The sequence below is a fragment of the Labeo rohita genome, chromosome 2 (genome assembly GCF_022985175.1).
Source record: "Labeo rohita strain BAU-BD-2019 chromosome 2, IGBB_LRoh.1.0, whole genome shotgun sequence".
NCBI lineage: Eukaryota > Metazoa > Chordata > Actinopteri > Cypriniformes > Cyprinidae > Labeo > Labeo rohita.
Genome location: NC_066870.1, coordinates 39,576,872 through 39,599,088, shown reverse-complemented (window position 1 = coordinate 39,599,088; position 22,217 = coordinate 39,576,872). Strand labels below are relative to the sequence as shown.

Sequence of the window (22,217 nt, the reverse complement as noted above, 5' to 3'; positions counted from 1 at the left end):
AACTATAGAAGTCTATGGAAAGTCCCCACAATTCACAAAAACAAATGTGTGTGTGTGTGTGTTCTGTGTTCTGGTATATATGGTTTATGAGAACACAAATGTGTATATGTAAGACATGGGTACTACAATTTAAACATGCTTTATGAGGTTTACTCTTCCTGAGCCCCCGAAAACCAAATGTCTTTAAAAAAAAAAAAAAACATACTAAATGGTGTTTTATGAAATTCAAAATTGGCAGTAGTTTTGTGTGAGGGTTAAGGTTCGGTGTAGGGCGATAGAAAATACAGTTTGGACAGTAGGTAAACCATTACACCTATGGAGGGTCCCCATAAACCACATATCTCTTTTAAGAAACCTTGCTAGAGTGCAAGACGCTATGTGCTTCAATACAAACTTTTATTCAGAAATTAAGTGTTTTTTTTTCATCACGATAGTCTCAAACACTTTACATATTAGATACATTAATTATAGATCACCTCCATTTAAATACAATAAAAGAGGCAGGAAAGAGTTTGATATGGACATACACTGAGTCTTATGAAATACAGTAAATCATTTCACAAATCTAAGGTTTTTTTTACTTTGTTTTTATACATTATGTGTGTGTTGTTTAGTATTTGTAATTCACTGTTTATAAATACAACATAATCTATGTAATGTTCTCATTTAGTGAGATGAATTATTGTGTGTGTCAATTTTATCTGTTATTTTATTTGCAGCTCATAATGATTCACAGTCACACAGCGGACAATGAGACAGACAGAATCTCACAACCAGCGTCAGATGAAGATCTGCTCCATCGTTTAACATTCATGAGCGTCCGGCGTCATCTGTGATTCCCACAATGCTCCCGTGATTAGAAACAAATGACCAAACCCTGATAAACCCCATCAATCTCACAAAACCTGCCAAAAACATGTGCAGGCCACAATTTATTTCAAAATCAAAAGGAAAAAAGAAAGCTGGTTTTAGATGTGCCATTATTTTCATGGCAATTAAATGACAGTCATGTGAAGAAATTCATTCTGTCTGGACACAGAGGTTTATTTAAAGGGGTCGTCAGAAAAGGTTGATATGATTCTTTAGGGTCCTAAGGGAAAAGTCCATTTCCAAAACAATGGTAAAACAGTGATATAGGACGATTTTGAAGTTGAGGGAGAACATGAGATGGGAGTTTTTCCACATACACTAACTGACATGAACCGGAACAAAAACAGTCCGGGCAGAGTAAGACAAGACGAGCGTTTGACATTACGAAGTATATAAAAGTATATAAATATATATTACTTTTATGAAAATAACCGTTGGTTTCGCTAGATAAGACCCTTCTTCCTTGGCTGGACTCGTTTGTAATCTGCATTTGTGAACGTTTGAAGCTGCATTTAAACTACATTTTGGAAGTTCAAAATCGGGGCACCATATCAGTCCATTATATGGAGAAAAGTGCTGAAATGTTTTTCTCAAAAAACATTTTTTTTTACGACTGAAGAAGGAAAGACATAAACATCTTGGATGACAAGGGGGTGAGTACATTATATGTGAATCTATCACGTTATTAGGAAAGGCGATCGCAAAGATTCATAAAAAAACGCTTATACTCACTTCTGCTGTAAGTGAAACTGGATCATGAATGATTTGTGTGAACACAGACGGATATATGTAGATCGGGAGGTGCATTCCATTCACAAACAAACGTAATCCACTGCATCTTCAGCGGCTCAGATGTCGGGAGTAAATGACGACCACTATGTTCATTATTACATCCAGCAACACAACACCTCAATCGCTTAGGAGCCATTCTTGTCTACGTCCCTGCTCCGGCATGAAACAGTGGCGGTCGGACTGTTACAGCTCATTCCGTCTACGGTAAAACGGCCGTGTCAATCAACTATCGTGAGAGCGGCCTCTGTCGGTGTGACGTCACCAAGTGGAAACCTCCCGCTCTCTCTACTGAAGCCAACACGGAAGTGACTTAAACTGCAATTCATCGACTGGCCCCTAGAGACTGGCTCCAAAAGGGAATCAATCCCATAGACTCCCCATGTTAAAATGCCCAACTTTACAGCTGAAAAAAAAATGTTTACAGCCTGGAACAAAAAGTGGTTTCGGTCTATATAGCTAATTTTGCCCTTCATGTCAGCTGTGAGGGCGGATAATTTTTTTTATAACTCATCCGTTTAAATTATATTAAGACTTAAAGTTCTGCATAATTTAGGGTGTGGACACTTGAGTGACAGGTGGATTGTTGCTGCTGACACCACCGTCGCGCTAGGCAGGCGTGGTTTCAGCAACCAGCTCCACCCACGTCCCACCTCTTTGCCCATTTTTGAGTATCCGGGAGTGACGTGCAGTGACGCGATTCCAAGATGGCGACGGCCGACTCCCGCCCACTAAGAGCTTCAAAAATGCTCTTCATAAACCTACGGGTGACGTCACGGACACTACGTCCATATTTTTTACAGTCTATGGTCGTCACACAGACAACAAGCTGAGAATGGCTTGATTTGAAAAAGGGGAAATTATTTTTACAGATTAAATAAAAAACACTGGTGGACTCTTATCATTATAGGGTGACGTGTACATACACACATTAATGTTCAAACAACATGTAAAAGCAGGCAGGCAAGTGCAGCTCCTATATCTCTGAATGGGGAAACATCAAATTCTCCAAAACTGTTCACCAAGCTTATGATTAAATTTCATATTTGAAATCACCAAGGATAAATACTATTCCTTATGCTCCAGTAGCATTGAAAAAAGCTTATTTTTCAGGCGAGGTCAGTCATTGCGCATGCGCAGTATTGAGCCCACGTCTCAGAACGCTGACAGTTTCTATAGCAACCAGGACTTCTAACTGCAGCTGCAGTGACGTGCTGACTTTACCGATTAGCGATTGGCTCATTTATTCCGAAGGCGGGGCTTCGGGGCCATAATGAGGGTTGCATTTTTCCCCATTTAAAACTACACAAGTGACAGGTCTTGGGTTTCTATAGTCTTACAGTCTCGTGGGCACCATATAAGTCCACTATATGGAGAACATTCTTGACATGTTTTCCTCAAAAAGCATAATTTCCTTACGAATGAAGAAAGAAAGACATGAACGTCTCGGATGACAACAGGGTGAGTACATTACCTGTCAATTTTTGTTCTGGAAGTGAACGACTGTAACCTGTGGGACGTCAGGAAAGAACCACACGAGGCAGGTCACCATCAACTTGTGTATTATTACTTAAGGAAATGGTGCAACAACGACAGATTACACACTGTGTTCTTCCAGCATATATCCACGAGTGCAGAGGCAGGGAAACCCGAGTCTCGAAGGGACCAACACCCAGACCGTTACACGACTACTTTAAGGGTATATTTGTAGCAACGGCCAAAAAGACATTGTATGGGTCAAAATTAACATTTTTTTTCTTTTATGCCAAAAATCATTAGGATATTAAGTAAAGATCATGTTCCATGAAGATATTTTGTAAATTTCCTACTGTAAATATATCTTAACTTAATTTCTGATTAGTAACGTGTTGCTAAGAACTTCATTTGGACAACTTTAAAGGCGATTTGGTCAATATTTAGATTTTTTGCACCCTCAGATTCCAGATTTTCAAATAGTTGTATCTCAGCCAAATATTGTCCTATCCTAACAAACCACACATCAACGGAAAGCTAATTTATTCAGCTGTCAGAGATGTATAAATCTCAAATTTCAAAAAATTGACTCTTATGACTGGTTTTGTGGTCCAGGGTCACAGGTATGATTTGGAGGTGAAATGTGCCCTGATCATTGAGCTTCAGCACCGCAGTGACCGACATCAGTGTCGATCGACTCCATTACAAATCCTTCTTTTACAGTAGTTTCGTGGTTTCCTGTTGCTTTATTAAGAGATGATGATTATCAACAGACCCTGATTGAGATAGTTGATCATTTGATTCACATTGAGCTCATTAAACCGGACCGACGCTGAGAACGACCTCAGTATCGAAGAAAACAACACCGGCGCCCGTCAGTGAGGATCACGAGGTCACGCGCCTACTGAGGTCACGACCTCTGACCTCTGCAAGGCTCCTTCAGTGTCTCAGGAAGAGTGAGGGATGGAGATGAAGGAAATCATTTAGGATTACAGCGCGGGTCAAACAATAGCGTGGCATCAGCATATCGTTGAGATCTGGCGTGATACGAGATGAGTCTCTGCAGCAGGTGTTTGTTAATGAGACTCTGTGAGAAAGAGAGTCTGATCACAGCGGCGTAATCCTCTTCTTGTCCTGCTGTGACACACAGAGTCGCTGCCGTCATAATCCACGCGTAATGCTGAGACTGACGCTCAATCTCCTCGTTGTGCGGCTCCCGCGGATCGGCCTCATCTGCGGACCGAGCCGCGTCGGCACAACAAACGGCCGTCGGTCGCGGCTCACCGGAACGTGACGCCGCGTGACGGGCGTTCAGCAGAACGTTCCTCGGAGCGTTTCTCTCGCTCACACGCTACGGAAGGTCATGGGTTCGATTCCCAGTGAATTGCATGAGCTTCAAAACAGGTGCACTTCAGTCTGTGGATAAAAGCAGGAGTGTCCAACTCCAGAAAATGACAAAAACACCATTACAGCATCACAGAGATGATGAACGCGTGTAATATCCCTGAAGTTAACCTGTTCTCTCTCTCCGGTGGGACGTGAACTTCGGTTCAGCAGCTGGAGGGAAACGGTTTAGCGTGTCAGACTGAGGAATGACTTCCTGTTTCCTGCAGATCCACATACGGACACGAACGCAGCATATGGGCCCGAAAACGTCAAGCGTTCCTGTGAGACGTCACCGCCTGCATCTTCTCTGATGAGAACAGATCCCGTACCATTGCTAAGCAGTTGTTGCTGGTGTGATGTGAACGTTCTGATGTTTCTGTGTTGTTCTTCCTGTCTGGTGTTCAGGAGTGTCTGTGTTCATTTGGGCGCGTCTGATCTCCATCATGCTCACCTCAACAACACGCACGAGACCTGTAGAAATGGGACAACAGATCCATATAGCAAATCAGACCTAAATTAGCAACACATCATAATCATGATAATCATAAATAAAATGAGCATGGATCATCCCAGTCACAAGACACACTACTGAGAGCGTCCAGCAGAGGGCGCAATCTCATCTGATCCTGTAAACACCTCTAATCATCTTTATCATTTAAATGAGAGCAGCTCTTCAGATTCCCAGAATACAATATTCCTGTAAGACTCCTGACGGATCATAAGAGCAGATCCCCATCTCAGCGCTCATGATGGACATCATCACACGGGTCTCCTCAAACATCTTCAACAATACAGGCCAGCGCATTGAATTATTTATAGGTCTGGAGTGTGTGATATGATGATTCACATGCTAATAAAGCTCTTCAGCTTTGAGTTCTGAAACATTCGTATTTCACGGCCGTCCGTTGGGTCGGATTATTACCCGTGAACGATCAATTACTGTCAGTGAATGAGGAATATGAAATGTGAGTATTTATCATCAATGCTTCTGTCATAATTGTCTCACTTTAATATCTCATAAGATGTAGGTTTGGTAAAGTGACACTTGTAATTTAATTCAAACGTAAATATAAATATATATTTTTTTATATGGGCAAATTAATGAAAATATAAATCCTTTGAAGTTAAAATACTATAACCATAAATAAATAATTTCAAATGAAAAGAAAAAATACATAGATATATTTAAAACTACTTATGTAATTCATGTATTAAGACAGAGTTAGATTTTAAATTGTATTTTTTTTTTTTTAATAATTTGGCTGCCTTTCTTTGTCTGTTAGCTAACTGCTTTTTTGGTCGGTTTTGATCAATGCTTTTTTTAACCTCAGATTATTCTGCTCACTGTATATAGTTGTTGTTGTCTGGGGTGAATCACTCTTACACAAAACAGCATCTTTACCTGCAGAAAAATCTGCTTCATTTCACTTCAAGAGTGTGAATGTGATCTGAACACACGGGAAGCTGAACTGTGATGACAGGAAGAGGAAACATTAAGCATGAATTTTGTCACATGTTTCCACTATTAAATATAATGAAACATTATAAATATAACTTCTATAAATGCCACCAATCAGTGATCAATCGTGTAATGTGTGTATGATGGCACACGAGTAATTCATAGTGAAAATGATATGTATTGTACGTGTGTAAATGTGATGTGATGATGATGATGGTGATGAAGAGCCGGTTTCCTGTGGTTTGAGGGGTAATGAACGCCTCAGGTTGAACCCTTTACAGTCCTGGTGAAAACCTGAACGGCTTTCAATTGGCTGCTGTGATTCGTCACGGCTGATGATCCGTTCTGTCTCTATATAAACACTCACACTTTCATTTTCCTCAAGATTCCCGTCGGCGCTCCGGTGACGTGCACGCGCGGTGGGTGGGAGCGCGCGTCCCAATGGCGCCGGTGCTGATGCTCGTTCATGACTCGAGCCGTCACCATCACCTGTTGATCCGAAGATGAAGGTTAGTAAGATCCTCATGAGAGAAAAACAGACCAGAAAAGAGCCGCGGGCGACGTTTCTTCTGTCAGTCGCGTTTTATTGTGCGATCGAGGCGTTCGTGAGCGTCATTGACGTTACACCGGTTTAAATGCTTCCTTACATGTATTTCTTGGTGCATCTGATTCGTTCCATCTCCCATCTTTCTGCTCCGCTGTCTGCGTTCATTCATTCGTTCGTTCGTTCGTTCGTTCATTCATTCCTGGTGTTCTCCGGCACGCGCGGCTGTGATTCGGTGTCAGTTCGCTTTTGTTGCGCGGATGCTCCGGACGGGAAGACGCGCGGCTGTTTTCGTGCATCGGGCCCACAGGAGCTCAAACTCTCTGTGCAACAGGTGCCGAGCGTCTGTGGACCGAGCGGAGGTCGGTGTGAGGAGCTTCACCTCCGCCCGCCGAAGGGCGTTTCAGCTCCGCTGTCTGTCATTCACGATCTTTATCATCGCTGCGAGCAGACACGCGTGAGATCAAACCTGCGTTACCGAGTGTTAAAGTTGCGTTTGTGAATGCTGTGTACTTCACCGAGTGATGCCCAAAAACCCACAGACGCGCGATGAATGAGAAACCGAACCGCATTTACACGCCGAAGAGACTCCAGACTGTAAACAGACACCTAGCAACCAGCCACGATACCCTAGAAACGCTCTAGCAACAGCATAGCAACCAACCACAACACGCTGGTACTGCGCCGGTGGGTTTTGCACAGCCAAACATCACATTTTCTCACGAAACAGTCTCGACTGATCTGCTGCATCTGGTTACGCAGCGCGGATACCGTTAGGAAAAAAAGGACCGTGCGCGTTCACAGAACCTTAGAAAGCAGCAGGGAAACCCGGAAACAAAGCCGCACGGATGCTGATGAGGCTCAAGCTGATCTACAGTCACAGAAGACGCTCCTGGACGACACCCAGAGCAGGACTGTACAGTGTGTGTGTGTGTGTGTGTGTGAAGGGTCAGAGCGATGTGAACAGCACATCTGTGTGTGTTTATAGTCATTCGCAGAACACTACTGGCCAATCACAACAGCGTGGCACGATATCAGAGTCCTGGACAGGAGCAGCAGAAATCGGTCAGAGATGGAGACCATCCCCCACAATCCCCTGCTGTCCGTCTCTCTCTCTCTTTCTCCTTCTGCTGCTTCAGCGCTGTTGCGTGGAAACCGGCTCTGAAACACATGAAGAGCATCAGATGCGGCTGATATAATATAATGCTGTTCATATGACACGAGTCTCATTATCACACATTCATGCAAGAAAGGATCACTGGATTCGCGCTCTGGGAAATGATGATTGCGCGATTGTTTTCCTTCGACTTTACTGACAAACAGACAGACGCTCCTCTTTTCATCTGCACATTCACAGAAAACACAGCTTTATTATCATGATGATCAACACTGACAAACACTCACACCAGTCCTGAAATCGGTCAAACAGAACATCATGAAGTGAAGCGATGAGGGGGTTCATCAAATCATTCAATTAAGCCACTGTCACATCCACATCCTGATGCTGATTCTCGTTCTAAAGCAAAATAATACATGAACGATCAACACAAAAACAATGAAGGTGTAAAAGGGAAAATGTGGTCAGTTTCTGTCTCTTCAAACAAAACGCACTGTTTATGATGTTAATGTGCACAGATGTAAATGATTCCGCTGTCAGTCAGTAAATCTCTGTATCGTTGGTTTGTTTTCTCCTGCAGAGACACGAGGAGCGGACAACTGAACCAGGATCAGCCCTGCGCTGCTGTGTGGAAGACTAGTGATTTTGTTGTGAAACTAAACAAAGACCGACAACAAAACCCAGTCTGCCTCTCAGCACAGGGCGCGTCGACACAAGTTGTGTTTTATGATGTTACCGAAGTATCCAGTTAGTATTTTTGTAATAAATGGATCGTTTTTGAAGAGTTGCTTTAACACGTTGATTTGGTTAATGGCTGTGAAACAATAAAAGTGTTTGTTTCCATCGAGTCATTAAAGGCTACAGTGTGCGCTTCAGTGTTTGGTTTTTAACACGAAAACAGAATGATTTCCGAATCAGAATGAGCTTTACTGACACCTGCCACACGGGGAATTTGTTGTAGTGACAGAAGCGCCACAGTGCAACAGAATGACAGTGACAACACACAGATGATGAAAGGAACAATACACAAAATAGTCATTGTGCAAAGTAGCAAAGACAAAATATACAAAATAAAGAGTTTACTGTGTATGTTCGTCACTTCACCGAATGTTCATATATGAAAAGTAAGAAACTGCTATAAATTCGATAGCACTTTGTGTGCGAATGTGACACTAAATCCAAAACACACACACATATTTCTAATGCCATCTGAATTGTTCATACGTCCCGCACGCCTACAAACACGTTATTGGTACAGTAAAAGATCACAGTGACTTCACACATGCCAGTCGACTTGTTCATACATTCCGTGTTTACATCACGCTGGCCGAGTTTCGCCCGAGGCACGACGGGAAATGCAGTTCCGGTGAGGCGCTTCGCTTCGGCCGGCGCTTCGTCTGCGGACTACATTTCCCACAAGTGTTCGCGCGACGAGCTTTCCGGTCGACGCGCTGGCGTTCGCGACGCCCGGCGGTCCACGTAGTTGTTTGCGCGGCTCGCGCCGTACGCCGACACGGCGCGCGGACTACGTTACCCAGCGTTCCGCGCGCCGGTGGTAAACAGAGCTGTCAAACAACATCGACGCCATTTCGACAACAGCCTTAAAATGGCAGTAAAATGCAGAGCGAGGATCGTTCCTCACTGAAAAAGAAGCGACGCGCGCTTCCCGTGCTCGCGAGTACAAACGCGCTTTAACGGACGCTCGAAGAGGAGACGCGGCGACACGATGGACATCAGCACGGCGGTGTTCAACGCGGCGAGGGACGGAAAACTGAAACTCATCCAGAAGTTGCTGAGCAACAAAAGTCCGGAGGAGCTGGAGGCGCTGGCGGAGGAGAAGACGCAGGGAGGCACGCCGCTGCTCATCGCCTCCCGCTACGGACACCTGGAGGTGGTGGACTACCTGCTGGAGCACTGCAAGGCGAACGTGGAGCTCGGCGGCTCCGTGAACTTTGACGGCGAGACGATCGAGGGCGCCCCGCCGCTCTGGGCGGCCTCGGCCGCGGGCCACCTGCCGGTGGTGAAGACGCTGCTGAAGCACGGCGCCTCCGTGAACAACACCACCCTCACGAACTCCACGCCGCTGCGGGCCGCCTGCTTCGACGGACACCTGGAGATCGTCCGCTACCTGGTGGAGCACCAGGCCGACATGGAGGTGGCCAACCGGCACGGACACACCTGCCTGATGATCTCGTGCTACAAGGGCCACAAGGAGATCGCCAAGTTCCTGCTGGAGCGGGGCGCCGACGTCAACCGCAAGAGCGTCAAGGGCAACACGGCCCTGCACGACTGCGCCGAGTCCGGCAGCCTGGAGATCATGAAGATGCTGCTGAAGTGCAACGCGCGCATGGAGCGCGACGGCTACGGCATGACCCCGCTGCTCGCCGCCAGCGTCACCGGCCACACCAACATCGTGGAGTACCTGGTGCACCAGCCGCGCGCCTCCCGCGAGGAGCGCGTCGACGCGCTGGAGCTGCTGGGCGCCACCTTCGTGGACAAGAAGCGCGACCTGCTGGGCGCCATGCGCTACTGGCGGAGGGCCATGGAGCTGCGGCAGGCGGGCGAGAAGGCCGGCGCCCTGGCCAAGCCGCCGCCGGGGCCGCCCGTGCCGGCCTACGACTGCGCCTGCGAGGTGCGCACGGCCGAGGAGCTGGAGGCGCTGATCACGGACCCCGACGAGATGCGCATGCAGGCGCTGCTGGTGCGCGAGCGCATCCTCGGGCCCTCGCACCCGGACACGTCCTACTACATCCGCTACCGCGGCGCCGTCTACGCCGACTCGGGCAACTTCGAGCGCTGCATCAGCCTGTGGAAGTACGCGCTGGACATGCAGCAGAGCAACCTGGACCCGCTCAGCCCCATGACGGCCAGCAGCTTCCTGTCCTTCGCCGAGCTCTTCTCCTTCGTGCTGCAGGACCGCGCCAAGGGCACGCTGGCCACCCGCGTCACCTTCCAGGATCTGATGGGCGTGCTGGGCAAGAGCGTGCGCGAGGTGGAGCGCGCCGTGGCGCAGCGCGACAGCCCGCCGGAGGCGCCGCAGTTCACCAAGGCGCTGTCCATCATCCTGCACCTGGTCTTCCTGCTCGAGAAGCTGGACTGCGCGCCCGAGCAGGAGCACCACAAGCGGCGGACCGTCTACCGGCTGCTCAAGCTCAACCCGCGGGCGAGGAGCGGCTACACGCCGCTGCACATGGCCGTGGACAAGGAGACCACGTCGGTGGGCCGCTACCCGGTGGGCCGCTTCCCGTCGCTGGCCGTGGCCAGCCTGCTGCTGGAGTGCGGCGCCGACGTGGACTCGCGCGACTGCGACAACAACACGCCACTGCACGTGGCCGCCGCCAACGGCTGTCCCGAGATCATGGCGGCGCTGATTCGGGCCGGCGCGCACTTCGACGCCACCAACGCGCGCCGCAAGACGGCCTACGAGCTGCTGGACGAGCAGAGCGGCGGCCGCCACGCGCTGCACCCGCTCAACTACGTCACGCTGCAGTGTCTGGCGGCCCGCGCCATCGAGAGACACAGACTGCCCTACAAGGGGCTCATCTCGGAGGAGATGGAGGCGTTCATCGAGCTGCACTGACCGCGCTACCTCCGGCCGCGATCCGAGCAATAACCCGGGGCTCCTCGTCGGAACCGAGCCGAGCCGCGCCGGGACGAACCGTGGACGCGCGAGGACCTTCGTGGGCCCGAGCGGCCTTTGCTGTGACCTCCTCGCTCTCCTTCCTTTGTTTGTTGCCTCTTTCTGTTCTCATCTCTGACTGACTGACAGGGCGACGGCTTGATTCAGGGCTCAATTACACGGCGTGATGGCGGAGCGTGCAAAATTGAAATGCAACCGTTTTCTATCAGACACTCTAGTTTTAAGCATCTCTCATCAGATGTCACGGGGTTGGGTTGTTTTTTCGCAATTTCTCATCCTGAAGGACTTCGAAGCCCATAGTGCCAAACGCTAGCCTTACACGACCGTCTTTTCTAACGTTGTGGCTTTGAATGTGTGCGCCTGGGATTTTAATGTGTTTTTACCGAATGACTGGCAGAGACTCTGTGCTTTCCTTCCTTTGGGGATCGACTGTAATATAAAGAACTTGGCACTTTACCCCCCCCAATAAGAGAACAGCTATTTTTGAATTGCTGACGTTACATTGATATCTATGCAGTTTAATAACAGCGGTGGATTTGGAGTGACAGATTTGGCAACCCAGGTTGTTTTTGTGGTTTTTCTTCGCTGGGTTACGTGAAAAGCTTCGTATGCATCGTAGTCTTATTCTAATGGCCTTTAAGTTGATTATTGTGGGTAAGATTTCACGGCTGAAGCGATTTGTTTTTCTCTTGGCCTGTCTGTCATTGGAAATGCCACCCAACGAAAGCACTTTGAACATGTTAACACTTTGTTTAACCTCTAAAACCAGAGACGTCTCTCAGAAACTACAGCTGATTTGGTTAATTTAAGACAATTTACTACAAGACAAAAATGTGTATGGTGATGCCTGAATAAAATTCGAGTGTCCCGTCCGTCTGTCTGATGTTTGTTGGTCTCAGTAAACGACTGACTGTGGGAGTCTAAAAAAGAGCCGTATCCCACGTAGAGCCGTCGATCGTGGATTTTCTTTTCAGGTCGCAGCACAAAGACGTCCGAACTGCTTTTTTCGGTTGCTGTGCAAGTTTCAGATTTTAACCTGCCTACTTTAAATAGCTCAGCTGTTTCTGTCATGCACTGATTATCTGATGTATAGTTTACATCTTTATTTGAGTTTCCGGCGCTGCTGCTTCACACGAGTGTTTCCTTGTTAAAACTTGACTATCTGGTGGAGGTCTTGTGATTTTTCAGGTTACGGTAGTTTACTTCTCTACGGTTCATGACATGTTGAAGTCATATTTTACCCCAAACCAAGAAACCGTGTAAAGAAAAAGGATTCTTATAAGAGTTATTTTTGTTGTGAGAGTTCATCACAACTATTGCCCTCCTGTATCTCTGAAGCAAAAAATACAGAAAACAATATGTTGTTTCAATTGTAAATTGCGTGTGTAAAGTCTGATCGGATGTATACGTCATGCTAGCGTTTGTTGTGCTTTTGATCTGATCTTATTTTTTTTTTTTTAATTAGTTGTCTGAATAGAAGGATTTTCATTACAAAGGCATAATTTTGTCATTTTGGCAAAGTTTGAACATTTTCAAATAGTGATTCAGGGGTTAAATATGAAACGTGACATTTTTTTCTCAGGCACGGCTTTCAAAACTGATTGTGTTTCCTCTGAAAACAGCAAAGGTTAGTATGGACTCTTGTTGTTGAAATGTTGTCCATTCAATGGAAAGCTCTGTAGTGATTTGACAGCGGTTGAATGGGCCTCTAATGGCTCGTTTGACCAGCAGTGAAACCGTTCTGGTCTCTGTTTAAAGCTAAGTCTTTTTAAGTCTTGGATTTCGTATGCCATTTAACATGAATGCTGTCTTTTTGTTTCCTTTCCCTTCTCATGCAGAGCTCGACGTTGTTTGTTCAAAGGCAAAGTCGCATATACAACAGAAACCCGATCTTCAGCCTCACAGGCGAGCAGATATAAATAGCGTGTCATGAACATCTGTGTGTGGGTTCTCCTGAGAGCCGTGGCCTGTGTTTCCTTGACTATTTTAGGGTCCCGAAGGCCTGCGCGTGTAATCGAACCCTTGGCTCTCGGGTCAGCGATCCTGAAGGTCTCGAGCCGCTCGTCCGCGGCGGGGTCAGTCTCCACATCCACACTCACACTTCAGCATTACATCACGTCACAGCAGAACAGATGAATGCTGATGGCTTCGTTGACATTCCATTTAAATGCTCTTTATGGTTTCCATTCGCTCTTGTCGTTTATGCGTCCTGTCCACCATACGGTAGCGGACACTCGTGATATAGAGAAGTGAGACGTGTAGCCGTAGCGTACGCTGCGTTAAAATGCAGTCACACGCTGGTTTTATTTTACTACGTTGAACCACAGAGAATTGACCACATTTCTACAGTTATGTGAAAATGCTCAAAATATCAAATAAATGAGATCAAATAAATGTTTAAATGGTCAGTACTGATAGTATTGTCAGTATTTTTAGATGCACCTCGAGGAGGAGCTCCACTAAGAGTCTGAGCCTCCGTCTGATCGCTGCTGTTTCTCTTTCTTCTCTGCAGAACTGCTCGATCTCAGATCACAGGTGGACGTGATCATCAGATACTCTCACAGTGGAGATCTGGACTGATGTGGCTGCGGTCAGCGTCTGGATGAAAAGCACATCTTGTATCTTTGCAATGTTTTTCAGCGGAACGGTTGGGATGTTCTCCGTGCACTGTAAAAAAGCTTTTTTTTTTTTTAAATAAAATAAAGATTATTGGAGTACATTTTACAAAAAGAACTACTTGCGTCTTTCTACTTGAAAATGTACCTTTTAATTCAGCGTTTATTTTTCGTAATTGTGTGTGAAATTTGCTAGCAAGAAATTTACCAGCAAAATAGTAAATTCTACCGTTTTGTCTCCCCAGCATGTTGTAAGGTCTGCTGCAAAACTAACCATCAGTTGGATCTTCCAGACCAGGGGTGTCAAACCCCGGTCCTAGAGGGCCACAGCCCTGCAGAGTTTAGATTCAGAATTCGCTTTATTCGCCAAGTGTGCGCAAACACACGAGGAATTTGTTGTGGTTTTTTAAGGTGCTCCTGGTACATACATACATGCATACATAGATGCAACCCTGATTAAATACACCTGATCCAACTAATCAAGTTCTTCAGGCTTAATTGAAAACTGCACAGTATGTGTGTTGGAGCAAGTTTGAAACAAAACACTGCAGGGCTGTGGTTTGACACCCCTGTTCCAGACAGACCTTTATTTATAAATGAATGTAAATATGCATAAACACTCATGAACCCTTTGAACACTTTTACGTGTGATCTCCATCTAACTGGTTATGTGAACTGTAAACCCACTGGTTGGTTCGGGTTAGAGATCACGGGTTTGTTCTAACAGTTGTGTTGTTGGCACAGAAGAAATATCTTTCCAAAACCCGTCTGGTATATTCTAAAGCTGGATCCTCTTTAAATGCATCTGTCCGGGTCATCTGAGCTCCTCCGTGACCCACCAGCCGGCTCAGATCGGAGAATAAGACAATGGAGCCCATTATGACATAAGACGCCTCGCTGCTCGGATCACAGTCCTTTATTCAGAGCTCGAGTGACATCAGCGCGTTTGGCAGCGAACCGAGATCGCGTTCAGTCCGCGGCCGCTGGAGGGCGACAGAGTCCCGGGGACCGGCGGCTGGAGATCACGGCTCTTTGTCCGCGTGTGTCTGAACACAAGACATGAAGAAGAGAAAAAGCTGTCGGCTGGTTTCGCTTCTTCTCTAAGTGTTTCCTGCACATTCATCTCTCAGAAATCACGTCCAATCTAATTCAGTGTAAGAAAATAAACTTTTAACGTTATTACGGCTCCGAAACGGATGTTTAGAACGTTTTTCAGCAGAAAAATGTGTCATCCACTAGAAAACAGTGTAAAACAAATGAGAAATTAATAAAAATAGCCTAATGTTTCAAACGCTCTATTTTAAAATGTCATTTTTAATTAAATGCGTTTGCAGTTTCTTGATTTTTTTTTTCTGTGAAATGAATTAACCTTGTATTTACACTGCAAAAAGACGATTTTCCTCCTGTCTTGTTTTCTAGTATAAACATCTAATATAATAATCAGGATGCATTTACTGCACAAGTACAATGACTTTAGATATTATGTCTTGTTTTCTGAAAGAAATATTTAAATTAAAACAAGCAAAAGTATCTGCCAATGGGGCAAGATCGAAAAAAATCTTTTGATTTAAGAATGTTTTTCTTACCCCATTGGCAGATATGTTTGCTTGTCTTAATCAAAAACTAACCAAATTTACAGATTTCCTTAAGAAAACAAGACATAATATCTTCCGTCATTTCACTTGTGCAGTAAATGCATCCTGATTCAAGAAAACAAGACCAAAATACTGAGGAGCAAAATCATTTTTTGCAGTGTAGAACAAGTTTTGACTGCAGATTAGCATCGAACAGGCAATGTGTTATAAATTCACAGAGACGTTTTTGCTCATTTCTGTCAATTTGTCACTTTGGTGATGCGATCACGTTTGAGTTTGTGTTTCTAGCAGCACCTGATTACGACAGAGACTAAACTTGACTCTTTTTCCAATCCTTTTCCTCAGGTACGCGATCAACATTCATTTCTTCACCTAAATTGTCCAAAGCCCCCAAAGCAACTAAATCTGTCGTCGAGACGCTTCATTGTTTCTGGAGGGCTCGTGAACGCGCTTTCCGTCACGTCATCTCTGAGGGGAGGGAGCGCGCAGCAGGGTGCGAGGAGGAGGATGAGGAGAGGAGGAGAGGAGGAGGGTACCAAGGAGGAGAGGCTGCTGCCTGCGAGCATCGATGACATCAACGAGCACAAGAATCTCCGGAGGCTTCTGGAAATGGAGGCGCGCGAGTGAGACGAGCGGTGATTCTGCCTCATAACGGAATACGATGATGCTCGAGTCTCCAGAAGCGCTTCAACGGCACCTTCGCGCAGGTAAACGGGGCTCTTTTTTGTTGTATACGCTGAGAATCGGTTACATGCCAGCGTTATATACGAAAGTGCGTGTGCTCAGATTACACCTCCGTCCTCCCGGAGAGCAGAAGAACACCCGGAAACACCCGGAGAATCAACCTGCTTTACCTGGTTAAGGCTGAGCGGTTAGTGTGCGGTTAAGGCGCGGGTGTCGCTGTATGTCGAAGCTGCGGTGCTCACAGTGTTATTGATGAAGTGAACAGATGATTTATTCGAGTGTTTGTTTCAGTGTTTCTCTGCTCGTTCTTCGAGCGGATCGTGTCGATCGGATCCGGACGCGTTTGCGCCTTTGTTCGGGTTTCGCTCCAGATCCTGCGACTCTGTTTCTCTCCGGATTCACATTTCAAACATTCGACTCGTGCATTTGAGCCATTGAGCGGATCCGGATGGAAATGCTGTCGGAAGCGGATAATTGAAGCGATGTGTGTGTGTTTTCTGGGCTGGGTTGAGTGACCCGTGCTCGGTGATCACGGCTGATAATAACGGCGAAATATGAAGGAAAATTACTGAGCAGTTTCACTGAACTCCACATAACAAAGCCTGTCTGCGCACAAACACCCGACACACGATCGCCCTCGTTCTGCCGCAAATGTACAGAACCAAAGCGTTTATTGTAGTCTGACAATGTTACACATAACAAATAAAATCATTCGATGCGATCAGCACTAGGAATATCATCTCTGTAATTGCTAAACCCCAGCAACGCATGTATTTAATAAGCACACGGAGAGAAAATGCTCCTGGATTCAGTTTTAATGAGCCGTTTGTGGAAAAAAAACCCCCCCAGCAAACTGTAATTGTTAAAAATCTGCACCGGTGCTGTGAAGAAAAAACAGCACAAAAATAAATGAGTGGTTGGCAGGTGATGCTAAGGTGTGGTTTTATATATCTATAGTTTTTTTTTTAATTCATCTCCCTGCTTGATTCTTGTTCTGTGTTTGTTACCCACACACACACACACACACACACACACACCTACAGCATGAATGTGAGGCCGGGCGGCTCTTGGAAATGAGCATCAGCAGTTCCTCGCTGTAGATCTCATGGGTTTCTCATAATGATCTCAGCCGTGGCTATTTGTGGACATCAGCGTGAGTGAAAATCCTGCCAAATTCTCTCAGTGGGATCAAACTTTGTGTCACATCTTCTTGTTCATTCGTCTGCTGTGTGAATGTTTTAATATCACATCGTTCTGCATCAAACCACTAAATCTAGAAATGAAATTCTTATGACTGTCAGATCATTCCGATCTAAACCATGTCAGTTTATCCTCAGTAGCCGAGCGTTTCTGAAGCGCACCGAAGAAAATCACAACCGTGATTTGTTTTTTTGGGCTTTGTCAAGAGAACAGATATTCAGCATCTTTGTATTTATTCATTTAGCAGATGCTTTTATCCAGAGTGATTTACAAACCAAGAATACAACAAACACTTGCTCTTGAGGCAATGAACATGAGAGGAGCTCGTGACAGAAAGTTTCAAACATCATCCAGAACAGAAGAAACTAAAACAGCGGCGGATTAAGCAAAGAAGATGAAGTTAAGTGTTTGCAGAAGAGATGAGTTTCAGCTTCTGTCCGTATATAGATATCGTTACGGAAACACAGAATGTGTGCTGTAAATTGACTAAATCATCAGACTAATGGTTTTCACCTGGTAGACGATAAATGAGTGAAACACCAACAGATGCACACTGAATGTCTTGAGGCCTACAGTAAGAATCCACCTCGCAGCTGCATCTCAAACATGCCAGAACTGCTCAGAACACCTTAGCAACACCCCGGCAACCACTCAGAACACGGTAAACTGTATTTTCCTCATGATTTTGAAAAAGGCGAAACGTTGAATGTTTTTCAGCGCGGCGTCGCGCTCGTTCTGTCCTGTGGCTGCGGAACACGTGCGTTGGCTGAGTTTAACAGTAGTGATGATATTCTCTGTGCTCATATCAGTGTATTAAAGCTCGATCATCATCTAACGTAATCTCTCCTGTTCAGTCGGACGCACTGATAAGAAAATGGTTTAATTCTCCTGCTGCACGGCTCATATTTTCATCTTCTGCTGCAGCGTTTGGGCGGTTATGTGATGCTGTGTTTTATTTAATTTTAATGCTCGGATGAGCCGCTCGCATGCAGGAGGTGTTTAATTTTTCTCTTTTAAGACTCTTTGCTTTGTTTGTGTGTTTTTTAGAGCAGGTTTAAGTAGGTTAGAGCTCTGGCCCGCGGAGGTGAGTCTCCCAGGCCGGTAACGCTGCGCTGCTAACATGTTCTGCGGTTTAGCGGTGAGACAGGTTAGTTTGCCCTCAGACAGACCTGTCAACACGATGAGGGCCAAGCGCTTATGAATAATGCGGCCCGATTTCTTGCTCAAGCGAGTGAAGCTACTCGGGCGGGATTTTAGTCGCACCGGTCCATGTAACATTCCCAGTGCTTTGAAAGTAGTTTCATTTACTTGAACGTTTGCAAAGCCTGAAGCACAGCGGTTTCTCTGTTAGGGCCCCTGCTGTGATTGTCGTCCGTCGCTCTAGATTGACTGTCAGTCTCCGGCGTCTCGCACGACCTCCAGCCGAGCGTGGCGTGTCGTCTCTCCCTTTGGCTCTGTGATTTGCGATTGCGTTTCTGATCTCGGGGACGCTACGACGGCGTCCGTCCGCCGCCGAGCATTGATTCGCATCCGCGGAGCGCCGCGCTCTGATTGGTCTGGAACGGTTGGGCTGACAGCAGAGAGAGATGGTGGAGAGACGTTGACAAGATGGCCGACTCTGCCGTGGACAGAGCAGGCGATGGAGTGCTGAGCGGGAGCGTGTTATTTCAGGCCGTCTCTCAGCCCAACGCTCCTGAGTGCTATTGGGAATACAAGGTAGAAACGCTCAGCGTCCGTGTGCCAAAATGTCTGCTGATGGCGATGACGGCTCAGGTTTCTCTGGTAGCTCGTGAAATTGGGTTATTTGCTGCTGCTTCTTCTTTTTTTTTTTTTTTTTTACTGTTCCTGCTGTTTCTTTCCCATGGATCTTGCTAATGTGTAACCTTGAGAGCATTTTACTCAAAAGACTAAAGCGAAGACAGACAGTATTGTGTATACGGTCCTGACAATGTAAATGTGCCCGTTTCATTCCAGAAGGAACTGCCCAACAGTAGTTGAACTGCACAGTGACTGTAAATGTTAATCATTTGGATAATGTATTTGTTTTTTCCTTGTTTATTAGTAACAAACAGTGCAGGTCATTGAGTCACTCCAGAGATTTTCTTTCATAGATGCTTTGATTCGAATCACAGCTGGACCGTGTATTATGTGGCCTGACCGCGTGAGTGAACGAACTCCATTTGAGTTACTCAGTTATATTCTTATTCGGTGTTGTTGTTCTCTTTGGATGTTTGGCTTTAATGTGGCTGAATCTCTAGAATCACTCGAGGCTCCTTTATGTGAGCCACTTGACACACCTAACCTCTGATTGGCTGCCTCAAAATGTAATTCAAATGACATTTAATTTCAGTCACTGAGAAAAAAAGTATTTCTTTTGACATTTGCTGTTGTTACTATGGGAGAGCTCTAGGCATGCTAGCATGGTGAAACATGGTGAATTTGCTAGTTGCATGTCAACACTATACAGAGAAAAAATCTCCCAAAGTGCAAAAATCTTTTAACTATAACAGAAAGAGTTCATTTTTTATCTCAGCATTTATTGTTTATTTAAATTGAGACCCAATCCCAGTGTTAATTCATGTGTAATTCACATATGTAACTTTTAAAACCTTGAGAAACAGGTGAAAAAAGACTAAGACAGAACTTGAATGTTCATAATAGACTATTTTAGGAGTTTGAAAGCATTCGTACTGGATCGTGGCTGTGAGTTCAGCTCTGTGTTTTTCTGAATGCGTTTGCTTACAATGTTTTCAACTGCGCCGTACGCTGTGAAATTATTGTGGACAAAGTTGTTATTGTGAAGCAGCCCTCGTTCCTCCTCTGCTCCTGCGACTCCGTTCAGACGCGTCAGTGTTCGCACGCAGCAGATTCCAGCGATCGGAAGGAAAACGGCGTTTGTCCGTGTAGGTCAGCAGCGTCCGGTTTGTGTTTTGACTGGTTTGATTAATGTATACCGGCGTCCATACCCCGCCGTGTTGACCTCTGACCTCAGCAGATTGGACTCCTTCTGTAGGGTCACATCATGAAGCGGAGGAACGGTGAATAGATGAAGGTTTGTGTGCTGAGAGCAGATGTCCTGTCGTTCTGTTTCTCATTTGCTCTTTAATATTGATCTTTTGGCCTTGAAATTTACAGACTTCATTCACAAGAGCAGGTGACATCAATCCATGCGGTCAATAACTCGTCACTCAGCGTCCGGCGATCAGAGAGCGAGACCGCGGGATAAAGACCTCAGGCCGTTCCACAAAACGTATCGTTTCAAAGCAGCTTTAGATTCTCTTTGTGTTACAGTACAGAATGACTCCGTCATCAGTCAGAAGAGGTCGTGTCAAAGAGACGTTCATATGCTATTAAAATGATTTTCTTACTTAGTATTTTGGACTTGTTTTCTTGTACAAATATCGGAAGATTCTTAAATCAAGATACATTTACTTGAGATGCAAAATGAAGAAGTCTCGTATCATAATGAAGTGAGTTTATGCTTTAGATGAGAACAAATATCTGCCAGTGACCAGAAAAATCAACTTAATTCAAATGTAGATACTTGTTCTCGTCTCAAGCATAAACTCACTTCATTATGATACGTTTCCTAGAAAACAAGACTTCATATCTGAAGTAATTTTGCTTCTCCAGTAAATGAGTCTTGATTCAAGAATGTTTAGATATTTGTAATTTAAAAAGTGAGAAAATCATTTCTTGCAGTGCAGCGATTACAACTTGTTATGGTAGCGATTACAGTGTTAGGATAATATTTGGCAAAAATGAGCATCTTTGCAAGGGTTAAAATGGTCTTTTGGCAGAAGGAACCTCAGAAGCGTTCAGACCATCTTATGAATGATTTTTAATCGTAAATGTGATTTGTGCGTTTCACTCTTCCTCTAATTGCATCTGTGATTGAGCGTCTTTGTCTCGCTGCACAACCTGATACCCGACGAGCTCTGAAATCACTGTTCTTACTGTAATGTGCGATACGTGAGCGGAGCACAGGGAGATTCACTCCTGCGTTTCTGCTGTAATTATCACAGCGCGGCTTGTTTTCAGACGGTTTATGAACACAAACTGTGTTAAATACTAAATTAAACACGAGTCAGTTTGTGTTTCTAGAAGGTTCTGGTTCTCGAAGATTAGTTATGGGTAGTTATTAGTAATTAATATAATGAATCGTCCTGTGGCTCCTTTGGAAGAACCGTTGATCTAGAAACACTGAATCCCATTTGATGATGTTCAGAACTAACTAACAGTAGTTAACCACACGGACGCTAACGTAGCCCTTATTTCATTTCTTTTAGCTGGGTCCGCGTCTCTCAGTCGCTGTGATGTGCGGACGAGCCCTCAAGACGTGCCAAATTTGTCCTTGTTCGTCGCTGATGTATTTTTAATGTTTCATTTTGTGGGAACTAAAGATATAAGTGTGGCGGCGGCCGGTGTGATTTATTAAAGATAAAAGAATAATCCAGCAGAGAATCCGCCGTAGATTGCCGTGGCAGCTAAGCGTCTGATTTATTTAAAACGGCTGCGACGGAGCGCCGCTCACATGCACTCAAACGCTGAACTTTAACACGCTAAATTGAAGCACAGAAAGATCCGCTTTACAGCTGTTTGCCCTGAGAGTTATGATTCAGAAGCAATTTGGTCAAATTGGCCAGAGTACAATACACACGCACACGCAGGGTAATGCTGACATAACGTTTGTTTCCAGACAGACTGATGAAACGCCCGTGTGTCGTTACTACAGGAAGTAAAACCAGCCAATCAGATTTGAGCTTGCTAGGCTGAGAAAGTGCTGTGCAGTAAGCAGAGTGTGTCGGGTTCACACGCGCTGATGTTGACAGGTGTGTGTGTGTG

At 45.5% G+C, this 22,217-nt stretch overlaps 2 protein-coding genes and 1 long non-coding RNA gene across 3 annotated transcripts in view; 2 read left to right on the top strand and 1 right to left on the bottom strand.

The window, feature by feature from the left end:
• Positions 1–387: 387 nt before the first annotated feature.
• Positions 388–7,302, bottom strand: LOC127151796 (uncharacterized). Its single transcript, XR_007824965.1, has 3 exons — positions 6,625–7,302; positions 6,345–6,466; positions 388–4,989 (listed from the first exon to the last, which is right to left on the bottom strand). It is a non-coding gene; the product is annotated as an uncharacterized LOC127151796 (long non-coding RNA).
• Positions 7,303–9,179: 1,877 nt separating this feature from the next.
• fem1a (fem-1 homolog a) lies at positions 9,180–11,357 on the top strand. Its single transcript, XM_051139164.1, has one exon. It carries the CDS (start codon positions 9,365–9,367, stop codon positions 11,216–11,218), a length of 1,854 nt encoding a protein of 617 aa, XP_050995121.1. The 5' UTR covers positions 9,180–9,364; the 3' UTR covers positions 11,219–11,357.
• Positions 11,358–15,995: 4,638 nt separating this feature from the next.
• The window catches only part of ptprsb (protein tyrosine phosphatase receptor type Sb), a 63,656-nt gene continuing 57,434 nt past the window's right edge, over positions 15,996–22,217 (top strand). Inside the window, exon 1 of the mRNA XM_051139566.1 lies at positions 15,996–16,195. The gene's annotated coding sequence lies outside the window, so the exon portion shown is untranslated. The remainder of the gene's footprint in view (positions 16,196–22,217) is intronic.